The sequence below is a fragment of the Cyanistes caeruleus genome, chromosome 3, assembly GCF_971803275.1.
Source record: "Cyanistes caeruleus chromosome 3, bCyaCae1.hap1.1, whole genome shotgun sequence".
In the NCBI taxonomy this organism is placed as follows: Eukaryota; Metazoa; Chordata; class Aves; order Passeriformes; family Paridae; genus Cyanistes; species Cyanistes caeruleus.
The window spans coordinates 62,224,645-62,243,112 of NC_141703.1; the positions used below are offsets into that span (position 1 = coordinate 62,224,645).

General features: G+C 40.1%; 1 protein-coding gene across 12 annotated transcripts in view; it reads right to left on the bottom strand.

The window, feature by feature from the left end:
- Nucleotides 1–18,468, bottom strand: part of CAB39L (calcium binding protein 39 like) — a 61,159-nt gene that overhangs the window by 11,982 nt on the left and 30,709 nt on the right. For all 12 annotated transcript variants that reach the window (XM_086881333.1, XM_086881337.1, XM_086881336.1 and 9 more), the window contains 3 exons: nt 11,876–12,040; nt 7,547–7,665; nt 2,966–3,134 (listed from right to left, as the gene is read on the bottom strand). In XM_086881333.1, coding sequence (XP_086737459.1) covers nt 2,966–3,134; nt 7,547–7,665; nt 11,876–12,040 — 453 coding nt within the window. The remainder of the gene's footprint in view (nt 1–2,965; nt 3,135–7,546; nt 7,666–11,875; nt 12,041–18,468) is intronic.

Below are 18,468 nucleotides of genomic sequence, written 5' to 3' on the forward strand. Positions count from 1 at the left end.
ATGAGTCCCTTCTGTAGAGCTTTTCCTGCCCAAGGTTCGCTTTCTGACACAAAGCAGTAGTGGATCTTTCAGACAGCTGGACAGACTGCCTCCCATTCCAGAAAGCAAACCAATCCAAATTTAAATTAAAAGAACCTTTCCCACAGAATGGAGATGTTGGTGCTCAGTGACAGAGTTGCAAATGTTCAGCTCCACAAGAAATTGAGTCTTTTAACTGGATGAATAGCTACAAAATGAGTGGCCAGTGTGAGACATTTTAAGTATGATTTTTATCTTAGTGGTTCTTTTAAAACATAACATTGATCACAAGAAATGCCTGATGAAGTCCATTCAATCTGGTATTTTTCAGTGAATCAGTTTCTGCTTTTTTTCATAATCTTTTTCTTGGTTTCCCTACGCAGGCAGATACTGAAGCTGATGAGGAGCTCTAGCAGATGGACAGACACATCCTCCCAGATAAAAGAAATCCTTCACATACTAATACTTTAATTTATTTTTACCATCAATTATAAGAGGAAAGCAGAGAGTTACAAAATCCAGTGCCTGTTTTAAATACATCCCTTCATTTAGCAGGACTGCAGTGACAGCAGTTTTAAAGGCTGACTGAAACACGTGATCCAGGAGCTTTTGTGCAGGGCACTTAGAGGCAAGTATAAGTCCTTCAATAGGGGGCACAAATGAAATATAATCCAAAATGAGTTTTTCACAGGAAATAAAAAGCAAGCTTCCTCCACGAGGACATGTGGAGCAGCAGCATACAGCCAGCCTGTTCCAGCTGCTGCTTGCACCCTCCACACCCAGCTTATACCTTGAAATACAAGCCCTCTTCATTTTTAACAGCTCTGTCTCCTCTCTGCAGTGCACCTGGATAACTTTAATTAAGCAGTACATCTCCAGATCATCAAAAATTCCAGTGCTTCCCTACTATAAATATCCTCAGACTTTAATGCACATTTAATTAAGCCCTCCTCTGGTGCATAGACTATCCAAGGCTTTCAGCTCAGAACCAGACACCCTGGTGGCAACTGCTAATCCAACATGGGGACAACAGAAACGAAAAACGTGAGTTCAGTAATTCAGCCAGCAAACAACCACAGCACTGATTTTTCCAGTATTAGAAATGAGGTAGCTCCAAATTTCATGATTCAATCACTTCCACATCACTTCTTGCTGTTCCAGCTATTCAGAATAACAGACAAACAGGAGATGAGATGAGATGAGATGAGCAGCTGGTTTATTTCCAGAACTGACCATGTATCAGGTGCTAAGAGGCAATTTCAAAAAAATCTAAAAATGCCGTTTATACATTTCCCCCAAGCATTTTAAAAGGCGATTTCTGTCCTTTGTCTGAGGATGAACTGCCCTCATACTCCTCTCTTTCCAGTGCATATGAGGATGTAGAATCCTATTTTTAAATCCTGCTAAAAATACACTCCGTTCACAGGGGACAGAAGTACATTCTACAGCTGTAGATCTGTGAACAACATCCACCCCTCTTTTTTTGGGAGGGCTGTAACAGTCTACAGTCCCTGTCACAGCTTAATTCACCCTTGTCCCCATCCTGCCTCCTGGCTGAGGTGAAGACTGTCCATCACCACCAACACACTCTGCTGTACTGATCAAAGTAGGACTTGGGGAGAAGATGCAAATCTCTTCTGTCAAGCTCGGAATTGAGTCCAGGAGCACTTTTTCTGACCAGAGACAAATATTCTTCTGAGCATAGAGTAAAGCACCAGAAACAGAAGATTTAAATATCTCAGTTATGTTGCATTTTTATACCTTGCCTGTGTTTTTGTGCTACTTTGAATTTCATAACCTTTACCTAATGGACACCACAACAATGAAAACTTAAAATAAGGGAAAGATGCTGCAACTGATTAAGGGGTGATTTGAATTGCTAATCCTGCTCAAGTCATTACTGAAGAATGCAATGTTATCTCCATTATGCAAATCCTTATCCCATTCAGGAGGTTTATAAACACCAGCAAAAAGACAGGTTTCAGTGTATATAGAATCACTGAGCTGAGCTCTAACATGCCTTACAATTACTCCTGAGGTCTATCTAATCATGTTTCTAATTAGCTTTGAAAGGAAAGAATAAACAATGTGTTTCCATGACAGCAGGAAGCTCAGTGATAGAAGAAAAAAAGGAGTCACATCTATATTTAGAAGAGTCTTTAACTAAAAAGATTTTCCCTTAGCTTTCTTAAGCTGTTTTTCAGAAATAAATTAATCTTCTCTGTATGTGAAGTTCACAGGCATCAATTTATTTTTTTTTTCCTCGAAGACTGTACTAGCACCTGGTGGGAAGGATGATGGTCACATACAAACTCCAAGAAATTTGGCAACTTCACCCAACCTCATTTTTAATACAGCACAAACTCTAAACAGTACACTCAGCACTCCACAGAGCCTATGCAGTGCTTCCACCTACTTAGCTTTTAGCTTACACTGAACCATGGGTCACAAAAGACTATGGATACATTGTAAAATAATCAGCAGGCTTGGCATTAATCTAAACTTGACTGCTGAGCTCAGAAGGGACAGCAAAAATTACAATGATTTCAAATGTTAGTTTTAAAGGGTGCCTTCTATTTACTTGTGTGGTCATGATGGGCAGTGGGTTTGTCTTGGGGGAAGGCAGGGAGAGAAAAAAAGGTTATGCATTTTACAAGAGCTGCAGGTAATACATGATTAATTTGAGTTTTAAATAGTAGCATGAAAGACCGTGGGTTGTCAAGGTGAAGAATGTTCATTAAACAGAGATTTACATTTCTCTAAAGATTCTTTACAGACTTGATCACTGTTGTGAATCCTGCTGCAATCAGACCAAGGGTTAATTAATTACATCCTTTACTGAACAATAAAAAAGCCACCCAGTTCAAAGCAGCACAATGCTCAGTGATGACTTCTGATGGAGTGCTGCTTTTGACATAAACTATGATGCACATATTGAATAATTTACCTTGAACGTAGCAAAGGCATCAGAAGCAATATCAAATGTTGACATTTCCACATATTTAAAAAAGTCTCTGAACTGTTCTGAAAATAGTATGATTTTGGCCAAGGGTTCATGGCGGATACACTCTCTCAGCATAATTCCACAACGTAAGGCAATATTTGGGGATTCATATCTGGAGAAAGAAGAGAAACAGAAAACATCAAAACACAGAAGAACAAAGATAAACAGGCACCTTTCCAGCAACAGGGAACTTTGTGAAGCAGGGAACACATGTGCCAGGAGGGACACCACACATGGAGGGCAGCTCCCAGCCACAGCTGTAGGACCTGTACCCAGCTGTAGGATCTCATCCCAAAGCTCAGGAGCAGACACACAGATGAGGCTGCCAGAATTTTTCATTGCAAAGTTCTCTCTTCCCAAGTCAAAACACATTTCGGTGTAAATTTGCACTACACCTCCTCTCTGTGGAAAGACCGTGGGGACTATGCAACATTTCAACAGAGCTCCTTCACCCTTTTGGATTTGTGAGAAAGCACAGCCTGTACAATATAATAACCTCCCTTTTCAGATTTAATTCTGAGAATTTAAATCTCCTCAGTTTATCCAAGAAAACTGTAACACCTCATGACCATCCATCACCTCCCACTCCTCCTCTAGAGGACATCACTCTGGAGTATTAATGAGGAAGGCAGGAAGAGTCTCTCCAGTCAGTCTACACAGGATTAAGCTTTCTGTATGTCTGAATTTTTTTTAATTTTTTTTTAGTTTAGGAGGAATTTTGCTCAATTCCTCTTCTGCAGAGGCTCTGTCTGTGTTCTGGACACAAGCACCCATTCCTCAAGTTACAATCCTGTTATGGCACATGCACTGCAATAGCCAGGAGCCAGCACATATCTTGCCCTTGGAGAAAGGAGGGAGGGAGGCAATTCTGATCATCTTCAGTTTCTGTAAAGTTTTGATTTCTTTAAAGCTGAAACTAATCTGAAACAAAACTGTTAGAAACACATTAAAAAATAAAAAGGATGAAATCCAACAGTCAAGAAGGACTTAAAATTAAGTTCTTCCAGCAGTCTGCCAGAAATCATGTGAAAGTGGTGAAGTCCAGGGGGACAGAAAGCACTCTCTGTTTCAATAAACTGGTTATACTATATCAGAACTGTGTATTATCACCCAGAGCTTATCAGCATCGTTTTTCCTTTGCACAATTAATTCCTATCACTAGGCCAAAAGAAATACAATTATAAAAAAGGAAGAAAAATACAAAAGGCCATCTGTGCTGTAAGTGAGTGGGCCCTCAAACTTACCACCAGCATGCAATTTAAAAGAATGGTAGTGTTCTGCGAGCATACCAGAGCTGCATACTTCAACCTGCTGTCAACAATAGCTGGCTTAATGAAAATGGATTGCTATTCCAAACAGGCAAATGAAGCTTCCCACCCTCAAGGATATGCAGGCACTCAAGTCCCTATTTGTTTTAGTTTGGGGAAGCATTTGCAAACTTGAATTTCTAGCTCTACAGACAGCAGAAATTCACTGATGTTTCCTATTGAGGCATCAACTCCATTTAACAGGAATATTAATTTTTAAGAGAGATGAGGCAGAGCTGCTCCTAGGAGTGCAGCCAGGAAAATATTTAATAGTTGGCTAATGAATATTTTGGTTGGAATAAAAGCAAATTACATTGTTTCCAGCACAATAACTTTTAAAAACATTAAGTATCAACAGAATCGTTCTTAGTCAAATGCACCATTATCTGGAAGTGGGTTATAAACCTTTGGCTGTTCACATAAGAAAGGGAAGTTGAGTTTGGCACCTAGAATAAGCCTGGAAGAAGTTTACAGGCTGCCCAGTCATAGCTAGTATGTCCTTTGCACCCACACTTAAATGCCCAGCCACCAGGCAGGAATGATAGAAATGTGTTTCAAAATCACTTTTAATGAGCAATTAGTGCTCTATGCTGATTAATTCCCACAGCAGAAAAAAATACTGAGTTCTTCTCTGTCTGGATGAACTTATAATCTAAAGAAACCCCCACACAGTGAATACTGGAGACAACTAGAAAATTAAACAATGGCCTTGAAGTATTTCAAAACACTTTTTGTTGAGTTTGAAAGAGGCAAGACTGAGAGCAGAAATGCATTTCTGTGTAAAGGGAATCATTCTTCCACGGTTAGTGAAGATGATACAAGGTGAGAAGCACAGACAGGAGATTTGGAAGGCATCAAGGCTGGGAGACACAAGGTGTTAAACAGATATATTCTGATCTGACTTTACACTACTTGTATAGCCTGAGTTTCTCCTTGGATGAACTCAAGCGGAATTCTGCAACCTCAGCCAATATATCATTAAAGCTCTAACTGGCCTAACTATCAAACTGTGATGTGAAGAGGTCATCACAACACAGGGTGAAGCAGTGTCTAGGGTAGAGATAGCATGTGGCATGAGCTATATAGATATATATACTCAAAAAGAAGCTTCTAAATGTGTAACTTGAGAGAAACAATGCAAGTTCCATAAACTAAGTCCTCAACAGTCACTTACCTAGAGGGGAAATATTTTAAATTACAAAGGACCAAAGTTATTTCTGGGCTAATTCAATAGGCTGACACCAGAGAAAAAAATTGCCCCAAATATACCTGGTTCTCTGTGTACACCAAATACTGTACTCATCTGAAATCTTATACACAAAGCCTGCACTAAGAAAATAAGATGCTATTAAAGCAAGTCCTCGTGCAGCAACAAAGTCAAATCACCTACATGAACAAAAGGAAGAAAATAAAGACACTAACTATGTGCTGTGTGTTTTCTGAAACTGAGAAGATGGAAGCAGGCAACAAGAAAAACGAAGCCTAAAAGGTAGGAACTGTTATCTCAAGCTGGCAGTTCCACTGGAGTATGAGACAGGAAACACTGGGTGGGAGCTCTGACTCAAGAGAGCTCACATTGAGCCGCATAAAAGCAACCTTTTGCTATTGGGGACTGACGGGGGTAGAGGATATTTTGCATCCAACAGAAATACAATGTTCACAGTAGTCCTGGGCCATTTATTTTATAGCCATGGTAGAGGTGATTTTTTTTTCTCTCCAGGTAATGTCGTGATGTCATGTAACAAACACAAAATGGCACAAGTTAGCCAAACCCATTTCCTTTCAGCAGGTTTTGATTTCCTATATTTCCTGTAGCATTATATAAATATATAGCTATATAATATAAAGGATATAATTCATTCAGCATTAAATAAATAAGAAAACATGTCCTCAAGTCACATTTTCACATGATGGTGTCTAACACTAGGTGCTTGTTTCCCAGTCCTATGGCTGACTGTACACATGCACCCCACGCTGTGGGCACGCAGCAAGCTGTGTGTCCAGGGACCTGCTCTGGCTGCAGGCACGGATTTTAGGTCTCATTTTTAGACAGTCCCAGCAGCAGAACACAGGCAGGGAAGGCATCATCACGTCTGACATCATTACTGCAGCATGTTCTGCAGCAGCTGCTCAAGCTGGGCAGGACTGACTCTGGACTTCTGCTGATGGATTCAAATGCACTTTTTTAACAAGACATCCCAGAAATGGCAATTCTGAGCCAGTGCAGGGCTAAAGAGGGCTAGACAAGATATCATGAACAAGGAGCCCAAGGACCACAGACATGCTGCTGCATGCAGCAGCATTCTCCAAAAAAAGAATCTAAGTGATGTCATTTAAATTCATCCACTGACTCAGGTCACTTACTGTAAAATGTCTGTCAAAAGCACATATGCATAAAAACTTTACTATCATCTTAATATTCTTGGTTGCTACAGATGCCAAAGAAAATCTGGGACATAATCCAAAAATATTTTTTAATCTTTAAATAAAGCCCAGACATATGGTAGTGATACATACTCAACGTGCAAGATCAAGATGAGTGAAAACTGAAAAAGCAAAGACAGAGAAAAGGAAAGAAAATGATTGTATATACATATGAAGTTAAAAATAGTTTTTAATAATGATGAGAGAATTATCATCACTGTCCTGAGGTTGAAAAGACAAAAAAAAAAATTAATGTTGAAAGTTGTGGAGTTAATTACAGAAATAATTTAAAGTTGAAGTTCACTTGTGGCCACAAGCATTGGAGAAGTCTGTCCCACAGGCACAACTACTCTTTTAATGCATTTTTGCTTCTCTCTGTTCTACCACACAGTGCTCCAGTTTGACTCCAGTTATTTACAGACACCACTGTTAGTCACTCCTGCAATACAAAATAGGTCTAAATGAACCTGAGCAGTCACCAACTATGCTATACATGAGCTTATGGTGAGAAATTAAATACATATCACATGGGGATCAGTCAAAAACAACCAGCACATAATTATTTCAACATGAAGTTTGGTGAAGAAATAACAGCCAAATGAAATAACCTGATCATTAACAACTATAGAGTTCCATAGAAAGAAAGTCAATATGAAAAAAAATACAGTTAGAAATATGGAACAAAACCTTAAAATCCTTTTTTTAAAAAAAAAAACTGAAAGTGAGAAAGTAGATCAACTGCAATGCCAGCATGTTCCAGGCAATGCTCTTAAATGAAACTCAAAGCACCTACCCTTTTAGAAGCATGAATAGGATATGTGGATGGGCACTAATGTATTCCACAGTAGGGCTGCGTGTGCCAATTTGTCTTCTCAAGATGTTGTTGAATATCTGGGAAACATCCTTTTTGCCCTGTTAAAGAAGCAAAATATATCTTTGCTTAGAAAAACATGAGCAAACAACCATTTACTATAATACTGATTTAAAGTACAAATGAAAGTGAAAACAGAACAGGTCAGCCTTTTATTTTTTCCTCCATAGTGTCTCTGCCTCATATTTGCTGTTTCCAGAAGAAAGCTTCCTCCTCCAGGCAGCTCTGAAGGCTCCTGACTTCCCCACTCCTATTTGCACCTTTTTTCCACTAAATGAAGATGTGCATTCCTCTTACAGTGTCAACCAAGTCCCTGGCTATTTCAAGCAGCAACACTAAAGCACTGTGAAAGCAAGCCACTACCCCGAGCCAAGCGTGCTGTTGCCGTGTGTGCTGTTATTCCCGTAGCCTCCAAATGTGAGTAACAGAGCTGGTACCAAACCACTGCCACACTGCCTACACTTAAAAAGCTAAAGCTTTTCATTAGTCAAATGCAAACAACTCCAAGTGTGATTACATTTCTGAAAATCAGGGTTGAAATTAATCTGTGCCCATTATTTACCATGAAAAATGAAGTAACTACTACCAGTAAAACGGCTGCATCACATACATGCCTCTGCTTTAATCAAAACTGAGGTCCTTCTCTTTGTCCTAATGTTGTGCTGTGTGCACCTATCTACACAATCACATTTTGTCTTCAAATGCTTCCCTGTGCAAACAGCTTTCCAGAAGGTCTTTCCAAATCATGTTCTATTCAGCCACAGGGTTCACCAATACATCTTGCATTAGAAATCCTCCTCCTCCCCTGCACAGCAGACAAATTGATGTGTGAAGTTAAGGGAGGTGGGAGATGGCTGCACTAAGGACCAGTAACCAAGGCACTGAGTCAACAGCTGGTCACTATGCACAGGGCAAGCTAAAGCAAAAGGTCACTTATAATCTGTACATGCTCATTGATCTGTCTTGGGAGGACAAACATTCCTTGGCAGAGAATTTATTGAATGTTTGAAGCCAAGGAGCAGATAGTTTCACACAGAGGAAAATTCCCTGGTTTCACCTCTACAAATAAATCAGTGCTAAGGAACACAAGATATTCTGCTTTCCTACTTGTTCCAGCCCAGCTGGCTTGGAGACTTGGAGACTCTGGGAATTAAACAGGAGAATCAAATCAGAGCAGGCCAGTCCATCTGACTTTGTCTGCAACACTTTTTTTGACCCTTGGACGTAATTTCAAATAGGCTAATTCTGTATAAAGTCATCCCATTCTCCCCTATCTTTACAACACTCATATCATATGCCTGGAATCCTGCAATCCCCACGGGCTTCAGCAGTTGCTCCAAGATGAAAACAATTCAGACAGAGAAGAGCTGTTGAAAGAGTGAGGTGAAGATGGCCAGAAACTAAGGGATCCTCTCCGCTAGGCCAGATTTTATATTAGTTACTTAATACTGTGTGCATTGCAGCATAATGTCCATGTGCAGAGAGGAGATAGATACAGATATATAGATATATGTATCCAATTATAGCTAATTTTCTAGAGATCAGTGAAAGCCAGACTTGATTTCCATGGTTCTCCAGGAGGGAATGGAGGCAGATAGGAGGGAACCCTGACAGATTTCCCTCACCACCTGACATACATTAAAATTGTGGGAGTACTTTCAAAACACTCCTTACTTGGATCCGCAATTGAATTTTGCCTTATAATGAAACACATATGGCCACTGAAGGAAAAGATAAGGCAGCATGAAGAGAAAGAGGCTAGACAGGAACAAAAAAACCTGTCAAGGATGCATTATATAAATAAAATTTGTATAATACCCATACCATAATTTAGCCCCTGTTTCAAGGCAAAGTAAGGGAAAGATTATGAAATCATCAGTTCTGGGCTTGTAGTTATTTATTAGGAGCTTTGGTAAAGCTAAAGGTTTGCAAACCTTTAGGCTTACACACAGTAACATCTACATTTTTAGTCGACTTCTTCTGTTTGCCTCAGCTCTTCAAAGTTCAAAAATAAATTTCATATTTTAAATTTCTAAAAATCCAGTCTGATCTTGATTCTGGGCTCCTGCCCAAACCTGACTTTAATGTTTCATAACAACATCATCACTGAAATTATATCTTGTTTGTTGAGAGGCAGAAGTGATAAACCTGTGTTTTCTACAGATGTGTGATGGATGTGTACAAGTCTCCCCTACACAGTCTTTGAAAACACAAAGGGAAGCTCAACTGTGAAAAATTGGGATCAAAGTAGGCAGAAGGGTTGGTGAGGAGGACACAGGGAATCAGGACATAGCAAAGTAACATTATCGCCTTCAGAAATCAGATTTTCAGTAGTTAATGATTTATTTTTTACCATTACATATGGATGAAAAAATTAACTTTGCATGTTATAGAGTAATGAAATTGTTTGTTCAAAGAAGAAACTTAAATACCAGCTGGGGCCACCAATATAACAAAATGGAAACAGAAAAGTTGATAAACTGGAAAAGTCAGTAGGAAGACATGAAGACAAAGCAGCACATACTCTTACTGTCCTCTTGTTCAGTGACATTTGGTTTCTAGTGTTTAGTCCAAAGAACATGTATAGCAGCTTGTCTAAATGATTGGAAAGTTTTTGCAACTAAAAAAAATATATTTTGCAATAAGAATTATGAGAATTGTTTGTAATAACAGCAATTCAACAACAGATTAGGTATTTCATCCAGTGCTTGCTTTTAAGGACTGTATGTACAATATGTTCATACAGAATTTTTTTTCTGGCAGAAGTAATACAGGCTGTCGTGTAACTAAAAAAATGCAAAGTGTCCCTTCTGTGCTAACAGTATCTGCTCCTTCCCTCTTCTCCATTTTTCTTAAAGGGTTTTTTAAGGACTTGAGTTGTTGGGTCTTGAATATTTTTGTAATTAGACATTTAACAGCAACCAGAGGAGTCACAGAGAAGACAAAGCATTAAAAAAAAAATCTCCTGAACTTAAGACCCAAGCAAGAGTGAGAGAATTCCACTAAAAACATTTTCAAAAATTAATACAAAATAAATAAATCTGTCCCTGATCCTGGATTTACTGGTGGTAGGGGACAGAGTGGGAAAAATAAAACATAAATCACCCATTTTCCTCTCTTTCATTCATTTACAAAATGGGAAGAAAATAACTTCTACACATGACTCCCAGAAAAGGTGTCTCTGAGAGCATCCAATCTCTTTGAGGAACCAATTTTTCTCTTCAGCAGCTGCCTGTACATTGGGTACTGCTCCTATTCCAGACCTCAGTGGCGGAGGTTTGGCTCCTGGGAGCTGAGGATTTCCCACTGATGGTCAGACACTAGTGAGGAATCACCAGTGTCCAGGAGCTACAGAAATCATGGAACTCATAACAGCAGTCCCTGGGGGCCACTATCCCAGCTGACTGCAAACCACAAGAATGACAATGACCTGAGAGTGACAGAGTTTATTCCCATCCCTACCAGTCAACAGTAAATTAACATGTTGATATTTATCCAGAATTACTGCAATCTCTGCTGCTATAACTCTTCTTCTCCTTAGTTATAAGCAAGTTTACTTGTCATAGCAGTTGTTTACTAGGTTTTTGGCTTTAACAACAAAGCTGGAAAGAAGTTCCACAGAATATATAATTTTATATATAAATATATAAAATTAAATAATATATACATATACATTCATATTAATTTTTCTACCATGAAATAAAAGTTTTATTCCTTTCTTCTTTTAATTCAAACAATTAAGTGGGGAACACCCAAATTGTGACATGTTTTTAACATGTTTTTCAATTCCTTTTCTCTTAACTAAACCATTTTAATCCTTTCAGTCTTTGTCACATGAAATTCTCCATGCTTCCAATTATTTTTATTCTATGTCCCTGAACCCTTTCTAAGTTGGACACTCTTCAGAGACAGCAGATAGCTCTAGCTGCACTATCCCAAAGATCATCCCTGCAGTTTACAAGGTTGGTCCTAGACAGTATTCCCAGTACCATGTCCTGTCTTGATTGGATACACATGGGAATATTTCTTTATTGTTTTTGTTTTAATTAAAAAAAACCAAACAAAAACCCCGAGATTTACTGCCAGTGTATGTGCATGTCTTTCAGGACGCCAACCAATCTAGAGCAGCAACTTTCTTCAGCCTGTGGAAAACAGTTTTGAATGCAATGAAATTATTTAGACTTTAGAAAAATATGGCTCTAGTCACTGACAATACCAAGACCAGGGAGATAAAAGAAGTTTATGACCTACCTCAAAATCTATCAGCTGCAGGTTGGCAATAAGCGTCACTAGAAGGCCACTGTTGTAGAGCTCTTGTGCCAGCTGGGCCACGATTTCTGTGGGAGGCTCTTTGTCTGTGGTCCCACATAGAATTTCCTTCATTGCTTGCAGAGATTTTGACACCTCCTCCGATGCCTTTTTGCCAGCAGATAATGGGTTTTGTTTTAAAAAAAATGAAACAGGAAAAGAAAAGAGAGTTCTTTTAAAAGACATGCATTTCAAAACAAATGTAACTAAATGTACTTACAATTATCATTATGTATTGTAAAAGGATATCCTAATTTTAGATAATCATGGAGGCTGGAGCATCCATACAGTACCCTGCAGGCCTTACACGAGATAAATTCAATTTAGACATGACATACCATCACTCACAGACCACGGGCATAAAATAGGGCCAAGAGAGTAACTACCAACCAGAGCCAGCAAGATCCTTTAACAGGTTTGGAGGCAGGCACAGCCCTGCAGAAGCAGCAGCAATTTCACTGTTGCTCCCCCTGTCCTCCCCAGTCGGTTCCATGGCACATGTGGGGCAAGAGGTACCAGATAAAGATCCCAAACCAGATGGTTACTCTCACCAGAGGGGTGGCTGCTCCCATCCACTGCTTCCTGATGGGCTGTCCCAGCTCCCCAGCTGGGAACCCAAATAAACCCTCACAGCCCTGAGGCACTGCTTAACCCAGCACGCAGCTGAACACCATACAGCCATTTGCTCGCTCCCTGCTCAACAGGATGGAAGAAGGAACTGGGGGGAGGAAGTAAATTTTTTGGGCTGAGATAAAGATAGATTAATAGGATAGAAAAAGAAGGAAAAAAGAGTAGCAATAATAACAACAACATAATAAACAACAAGTGATGCACAATGCAATTGCACCCAATGTCCAGCCAGTTCCTGAGCAGCAGCCCTGGGCCAGCTTTCCCCCCAGCATTACATACTGAGCATAATGCCATGTGATGTGGAATATCCCTTTGGCCCACTGGGGTCAGCTGTCCCAGCTGTGACCCCTCACAGCTTCTTGTGCCTCCAGCCCACTCACTGGGGGGGTGGGGTGAAGAGCAGAAAAGGCCTTGACTCAGTGTAAGCCCTGCTCAGTAACAACTAAAACATCAGAGTGTTATCAACTTTATTCCTATCCTAAATTCCAAACACAGCACTTTACCAGCTATTAGGAAAAATATTAACTTTAACCCAGCCAAAGCTTGACAGCTTTGCATTACCACCACCTATTTCTCCTCATCGGGTGTGATTTGAGCCAAAATCTTCCACAAGGGATTTGCTCACTGAGGCAGGCACTTCAGTCTCAGGTTGAGAAATTTAAATTAAACAACTTTCTTTAGTAAAGCTCCACAGCTGCCACCAAGTGAAGTAAAATAGATACTTCACCTCTTTTGCTCCCACCTAGAGTATACTAATCCTGTGCAATGTTTCAGGTACCTAATGTAGAGGATGAACCAGGAATTAATTTACGAAGTATCTTGACCAGTAAGATTACAACAGGGGAAGGAAAGAGACCTGCCTGTAAACAGGTATCAGCTTAGCATTCATGCAGCATGTTTAAATCAGATGTAAGTGATAATACCCCACTTCCCAAGGAAAATGACTGCTGGCTACAGCATGGCAGTTCTGGCTCACACTCTCCTCACAGCTTCATTCCACTTGGAACAAATAAAGACTCTCTGGAGGAAAGGAGTCATTTTTTGATGTGTGTGTGTGGGCTGTAAATCCCACTGGCTCCAGCCATGGGGCTACGGAGGCAATGGATTCTTCTGGGTCAGGTTATATTTGATACACGCATGACCTGCAGCAAGGTCAATTGGATTCTTTGGCAGGGAGTGAGAAGGAAGTAAGGAACAGGTTTGAAAGCAAAGCTGAGAATGACAGCAAAGTGCCAGGCAGGATGCTGAAGACAGGACAGTGTTTTACATCTCTGAAACACCTTAACTTGAAGTTAGCCTTTTGTTAGCATAGCAGGTGAAAAAAAAAATCAAGACAAACACAGAAAACCCAAGAGTGATTTGTAAAAGCTAACTGGGAATTAATGGATGTTCAAAGCCAAGTCAATAATTTCTATATATCTCTTACATATATTGAAAGGAAAAACATCATGCTTTCAAATACCACCCCATCAATCTATATAACATAACTCCACAGTAGTCTGAGGAGGCATCTCTCACCCGCTGCTGATATCCCAACATTTTCAACCACAGATTTTATTCACATTAGTGAATAAAAATTATAGAAAAAATGAGAAGTCCCAAAAGAAAGCAAAACCAACCACAGTAAAAAGCCACTTTTACACTGCTGCTACCTGGAAGATTTAAGCACTGGTTCTGCACAGCATAAAGAGCTGCTGTCCTCCAAACTCTTTGTACCTACTCACAGTTTTCTGCTGGATGAGATCGGTCAGCATGAGCAGCGTGTAAATGAGCATGACTATGTGATAAATTCTAACAGCAGAAGTCTTGATGTTCCTTACCATCACTCAGCAAAAGAGCCTATTTTTACCTCAAATGTTAGTGGTGTGTCACTTGAGATATCCCACAGAGTACAGATGGGATTAACAACAGGGGCTCTATCTTAGAAACTAAAGCTCTAAATCTTTATAAGAGCTAGGGAAATATTTTCATTTCAAAGGAAAAGCCTGTACATTTTTTTGCTTTCCACCCTTTCTGCTGGGCTGGGTGCGACTATCTCTGGTATTCTGTAATTAAAAAAAACATTAATAACTTTGCGTTCTAGTATAAGCAGTCTTTTCTGATATGTAGAAGAAAGGTCTTCAGGACTCAGCTTTAGGTTTAATTCTCAAAAAGGAGATAAAAAAGTGCTGTGTGAGAAAATGAAACACTGAACACTGGTTCTGGTGGGCAGGAATGGCCACCACAGCTGCATTTCTCTAATCGCTTGCCATCCCATCCACTCACCTCCTCAGCTTTTCCACATGCAATTTACATTTCATGTGTCACTTCCTCCCCCTTCACAGCCTCTCCACAGCCTGTGTTTTGACATGCAACTCAGCACCAAAAGTTATTCACAGTCAAATATCTAAGGACCACTCCTCAGGGGATATCCTTCATAATATAGCTGGAGGAAATCCATAATCCCAAACACAGATTCTTAAATTAACAGCCTCCATTTTGACATTACCACTTAATCTCACAGCAATTTTAGAATAATACCTTAAGTACATAAGCGCTGTTTCTGGGATGGAAACTTTCTTAAGACTCAGAGAAAAAAAGACATTCCAAGACCCAACATCTGTCCAAAACAAACAACAAAGCACATTTATTCACTCAAATACATGGAAAATACAAGATGACAAAAACATATCTGCACAAGGAGTCAGACCAGTCCTGACCCTCTTTAGGAAAAATTGCAAAAACCAACAAAAAGCCTCAGCAAGACATCCTCCCCCCAGTGGTGTCACAAACAGAATTTCAGTGACAAAAAAATAAAAAGGATTTGCTAGAAATCCCTAAGTCTATTATGACTTCCATGCTACTTTTTGTTTTCCATCAGTGGGAAGAGCAACAATAGCAAAGTCCTGCAACCACCAGTCCTACAGAAGTTACAATGTAAAAAAAAAAAAAGCAGTTTCATGAACTATCAAAGAATTTCAGCCATTTGCCTCACTCTTGCAATTAGGTACAAGCTTATTTCCTGCAGATTTTCCTTTTATCCTCTAGGTACAAGTCCTTTCTACAATGACTGAATTTATGCCATTATATTTAGAGAGGCTGTTGTGAATAGAGGGAAAAAAGAAGGAAAGGAGAAAACTAAACACATAATCCTAAACAGAACAGCTTATACACATACATACTAATGTCAAAAGTGGGATATGCTGAACTTTGGACTGTCAAAAGTTGCAGGTAGAGACAAAAAAACGAGGATGAAATACAAGCTGATTCCCAGCATACACACGATTTTAGTGTTTGCACTGCTTGTCCCTACACAGACGTCAGGATCTCAACCTCCTAGGCCAAGTTTCTGGTCTTTACAACAAGTTTCTTTCGAACAAGATCTGACTCTGCATCCACACAATAATATAATAACCACCAACCCATGACAGGTTTTTGTGGGTCCATCTTGAAAGACAGGATTTTGTGTAAATGTTGAACTCTAACAATCCTTGGATTCCTCTGCCAACACTACTGGACTAGATGATCTACAACAGCCTTGGAGATAGAAAACAGACAGTATAGATAAACCTGCATAACTTCTCTGTGTTAAATTATAAACATGTTCAACATCCCCTCCTCATAAAGCTGTTTTTTTGTCAGCATTTGTGTGTCTTTCTAAATCTACTAACAGCTTCAACCAGAGCTGGAAATTTTATAAGTTGAAGATTGTTGTCTCAGTTTATTTTCCTCACAGATCAAAGTTTTGTCACTGTTGACTTAATGGGAACATAACACAAAGAAAGGAGCTTACAGAGAAATGATTCCCTGAAATTCTATATTAAAAAGTCTTGCCTGAAAGACTGATTGATTTTCACGTGTGGGATAGGCTGTGGAGTGCCATAAGAATACGGCAAATAGGAGCATACAGCTTCTGTTTGTGTACCTAGCAGATTTCCAGATGGAAAATCTCTCTATAAACTGTTTCCCTCTTGCACAGCAGCAGGCAGTAAGTAACACACAGAGAAGCCTCCCAGTGCGATGTTAAATACTCCAATGTGTGATTCAGTGATCTGCCAGTACTCCATGCTATATATTGCAACTAAAAGCATAAAGCTCCTTGATTCAGTCCTATCTGGTTCAAAAATATTCTTACTGTGTGATTCAAACCACTTTTTCTCCTATAAAACAGTGCCAATGCAGCTCTCTCAACATGCAACTGTAAGGATTCCCAAGAAAAGCCACTAGCAGAATCTGAATCCAACAACCACGTAACATCAGGATCACCTCAGCTGGCTTATTCTTGATGCAGTTTCATGTTAAATGGACCTATAGGGCCAAACTGTGGATATTTTAGATCAGGAGCTATGATGTCTGTCATTTAGCAAAACATTATGGACTAGTATTCAAGTAAGCTGGCAAAGACAATTTGGCCAAGGAAACACAACAGGGAAAAGCCTTTCAAAAGGATGCGTGATCAAATGGAGAAGACAGCTGTGCCCTAGCTGGACATAAATTCTTTTACCACTGTTAATCCTGTACTTAAGACAGAACTAAAGGTTCTAAAGGTCCTTAAAACATAAAAGCACAAGAGACAGGTTTAAACCCTTGGCACCAGAACCTGAGAGTATCTGGAGTTGCTCCCACCTCTAGAGCAGTAACAGGCCTTAGCAGAACAGGGAAGCTGAAACATGAAACGCTCCACAAAACCCCAGGACACACAGAGCTAGGGGGAAGGGGTGCCAAACCATTCTTATCTCCTTCCCTCAGTTTCAGTGTGCAGCAATGAAATGGAAAGCAGTTTTGCAACTGGCTCTGGCAGCTGCAGAATCGCATCCATGGTGTTCACGTTCCCAGCAGTCACGTAACTGTTCTTCCATGCAAATGCACACAGAGCCCTCTGCATGCACCTCATCTCCCACACCAGTCCCCAGAGCTTTACTGACGCAGCAGCCAGCAAGGTGAACTGCAGCCAGGAAAGGCTTCCTTGTTGCTATGTAAAAAAGCAGGATTTATTGATAGAAGTACTTGTTCCAGATATCTTGAAGTCTTTTAATTGTAGCCCTAATAAATTGCTCCTCTTCTGACCCTTCTGAACAGCACCAAATTTGTTGCAGCATGTGGAGATGAAAGAGAGGACAGATTACAGTGACCTACCTGAATGAGCAGTCTTGTTAGAGAGATTTAAGTGAAAGGGGCAGAAGTGTGACACTTCAGGTTATTTTACATCTCACTTCACTATGCTTCTGAACACTGACTAAAGGCACTGCAGCCTGCAGTTCTGCCTGACAGGAAAGCACTCAGCCCAGCGCTCTGAACCTGCTCTAACGCATTTGGGTTCGTTTTCCACAATAAACTCTTGTCTTGGATCAGCTGTACCAGAAACTACAAATCTTTCAGCCCATCTAGACCACATGCAAAGATTAAACCAAGTTTCAACCAACCTCAGATCCGTTTGCTGCACTAAATTAAAAGCCTGTGACACTTGGAAGGCTTTTGCTGCAGGGCAGGTTAAGAAAATGTTACCAAACCTGTAGGCACCACAGATGGCACTGAGTCAGGCTGCCGCACCCAAAGGTGTTTGGTTAGCTGCAAGAGGGTGATGGGTTCAAGGACGTCCTTCAGTGACAAACTGGATGCCACCCGCACTGCTTTGTGCTGACTGGGCTCAGCAGCTGAACACAAGGCTTTGAGAAGTCAGCATGACACACCTTTTTCTTGTGAGGTTGGTCAGGCACCCTTTCTATCAATGCTCCTTTACAATCTCCATCAACAAAAGACACGGAGATGCATCAGTAGTAAAGGAAGCACTGCAACCGGAGTGTCACATGCTGTCTGCTCTTCCTTAGGTTCAACAGATATGACCTCTTGGTATCATGGCTTCTCTTCATCTCTATTTACATGCATCCTCCAAATGCTGTAGGAGTTAGTGCCAGAAAGAAGGAAGA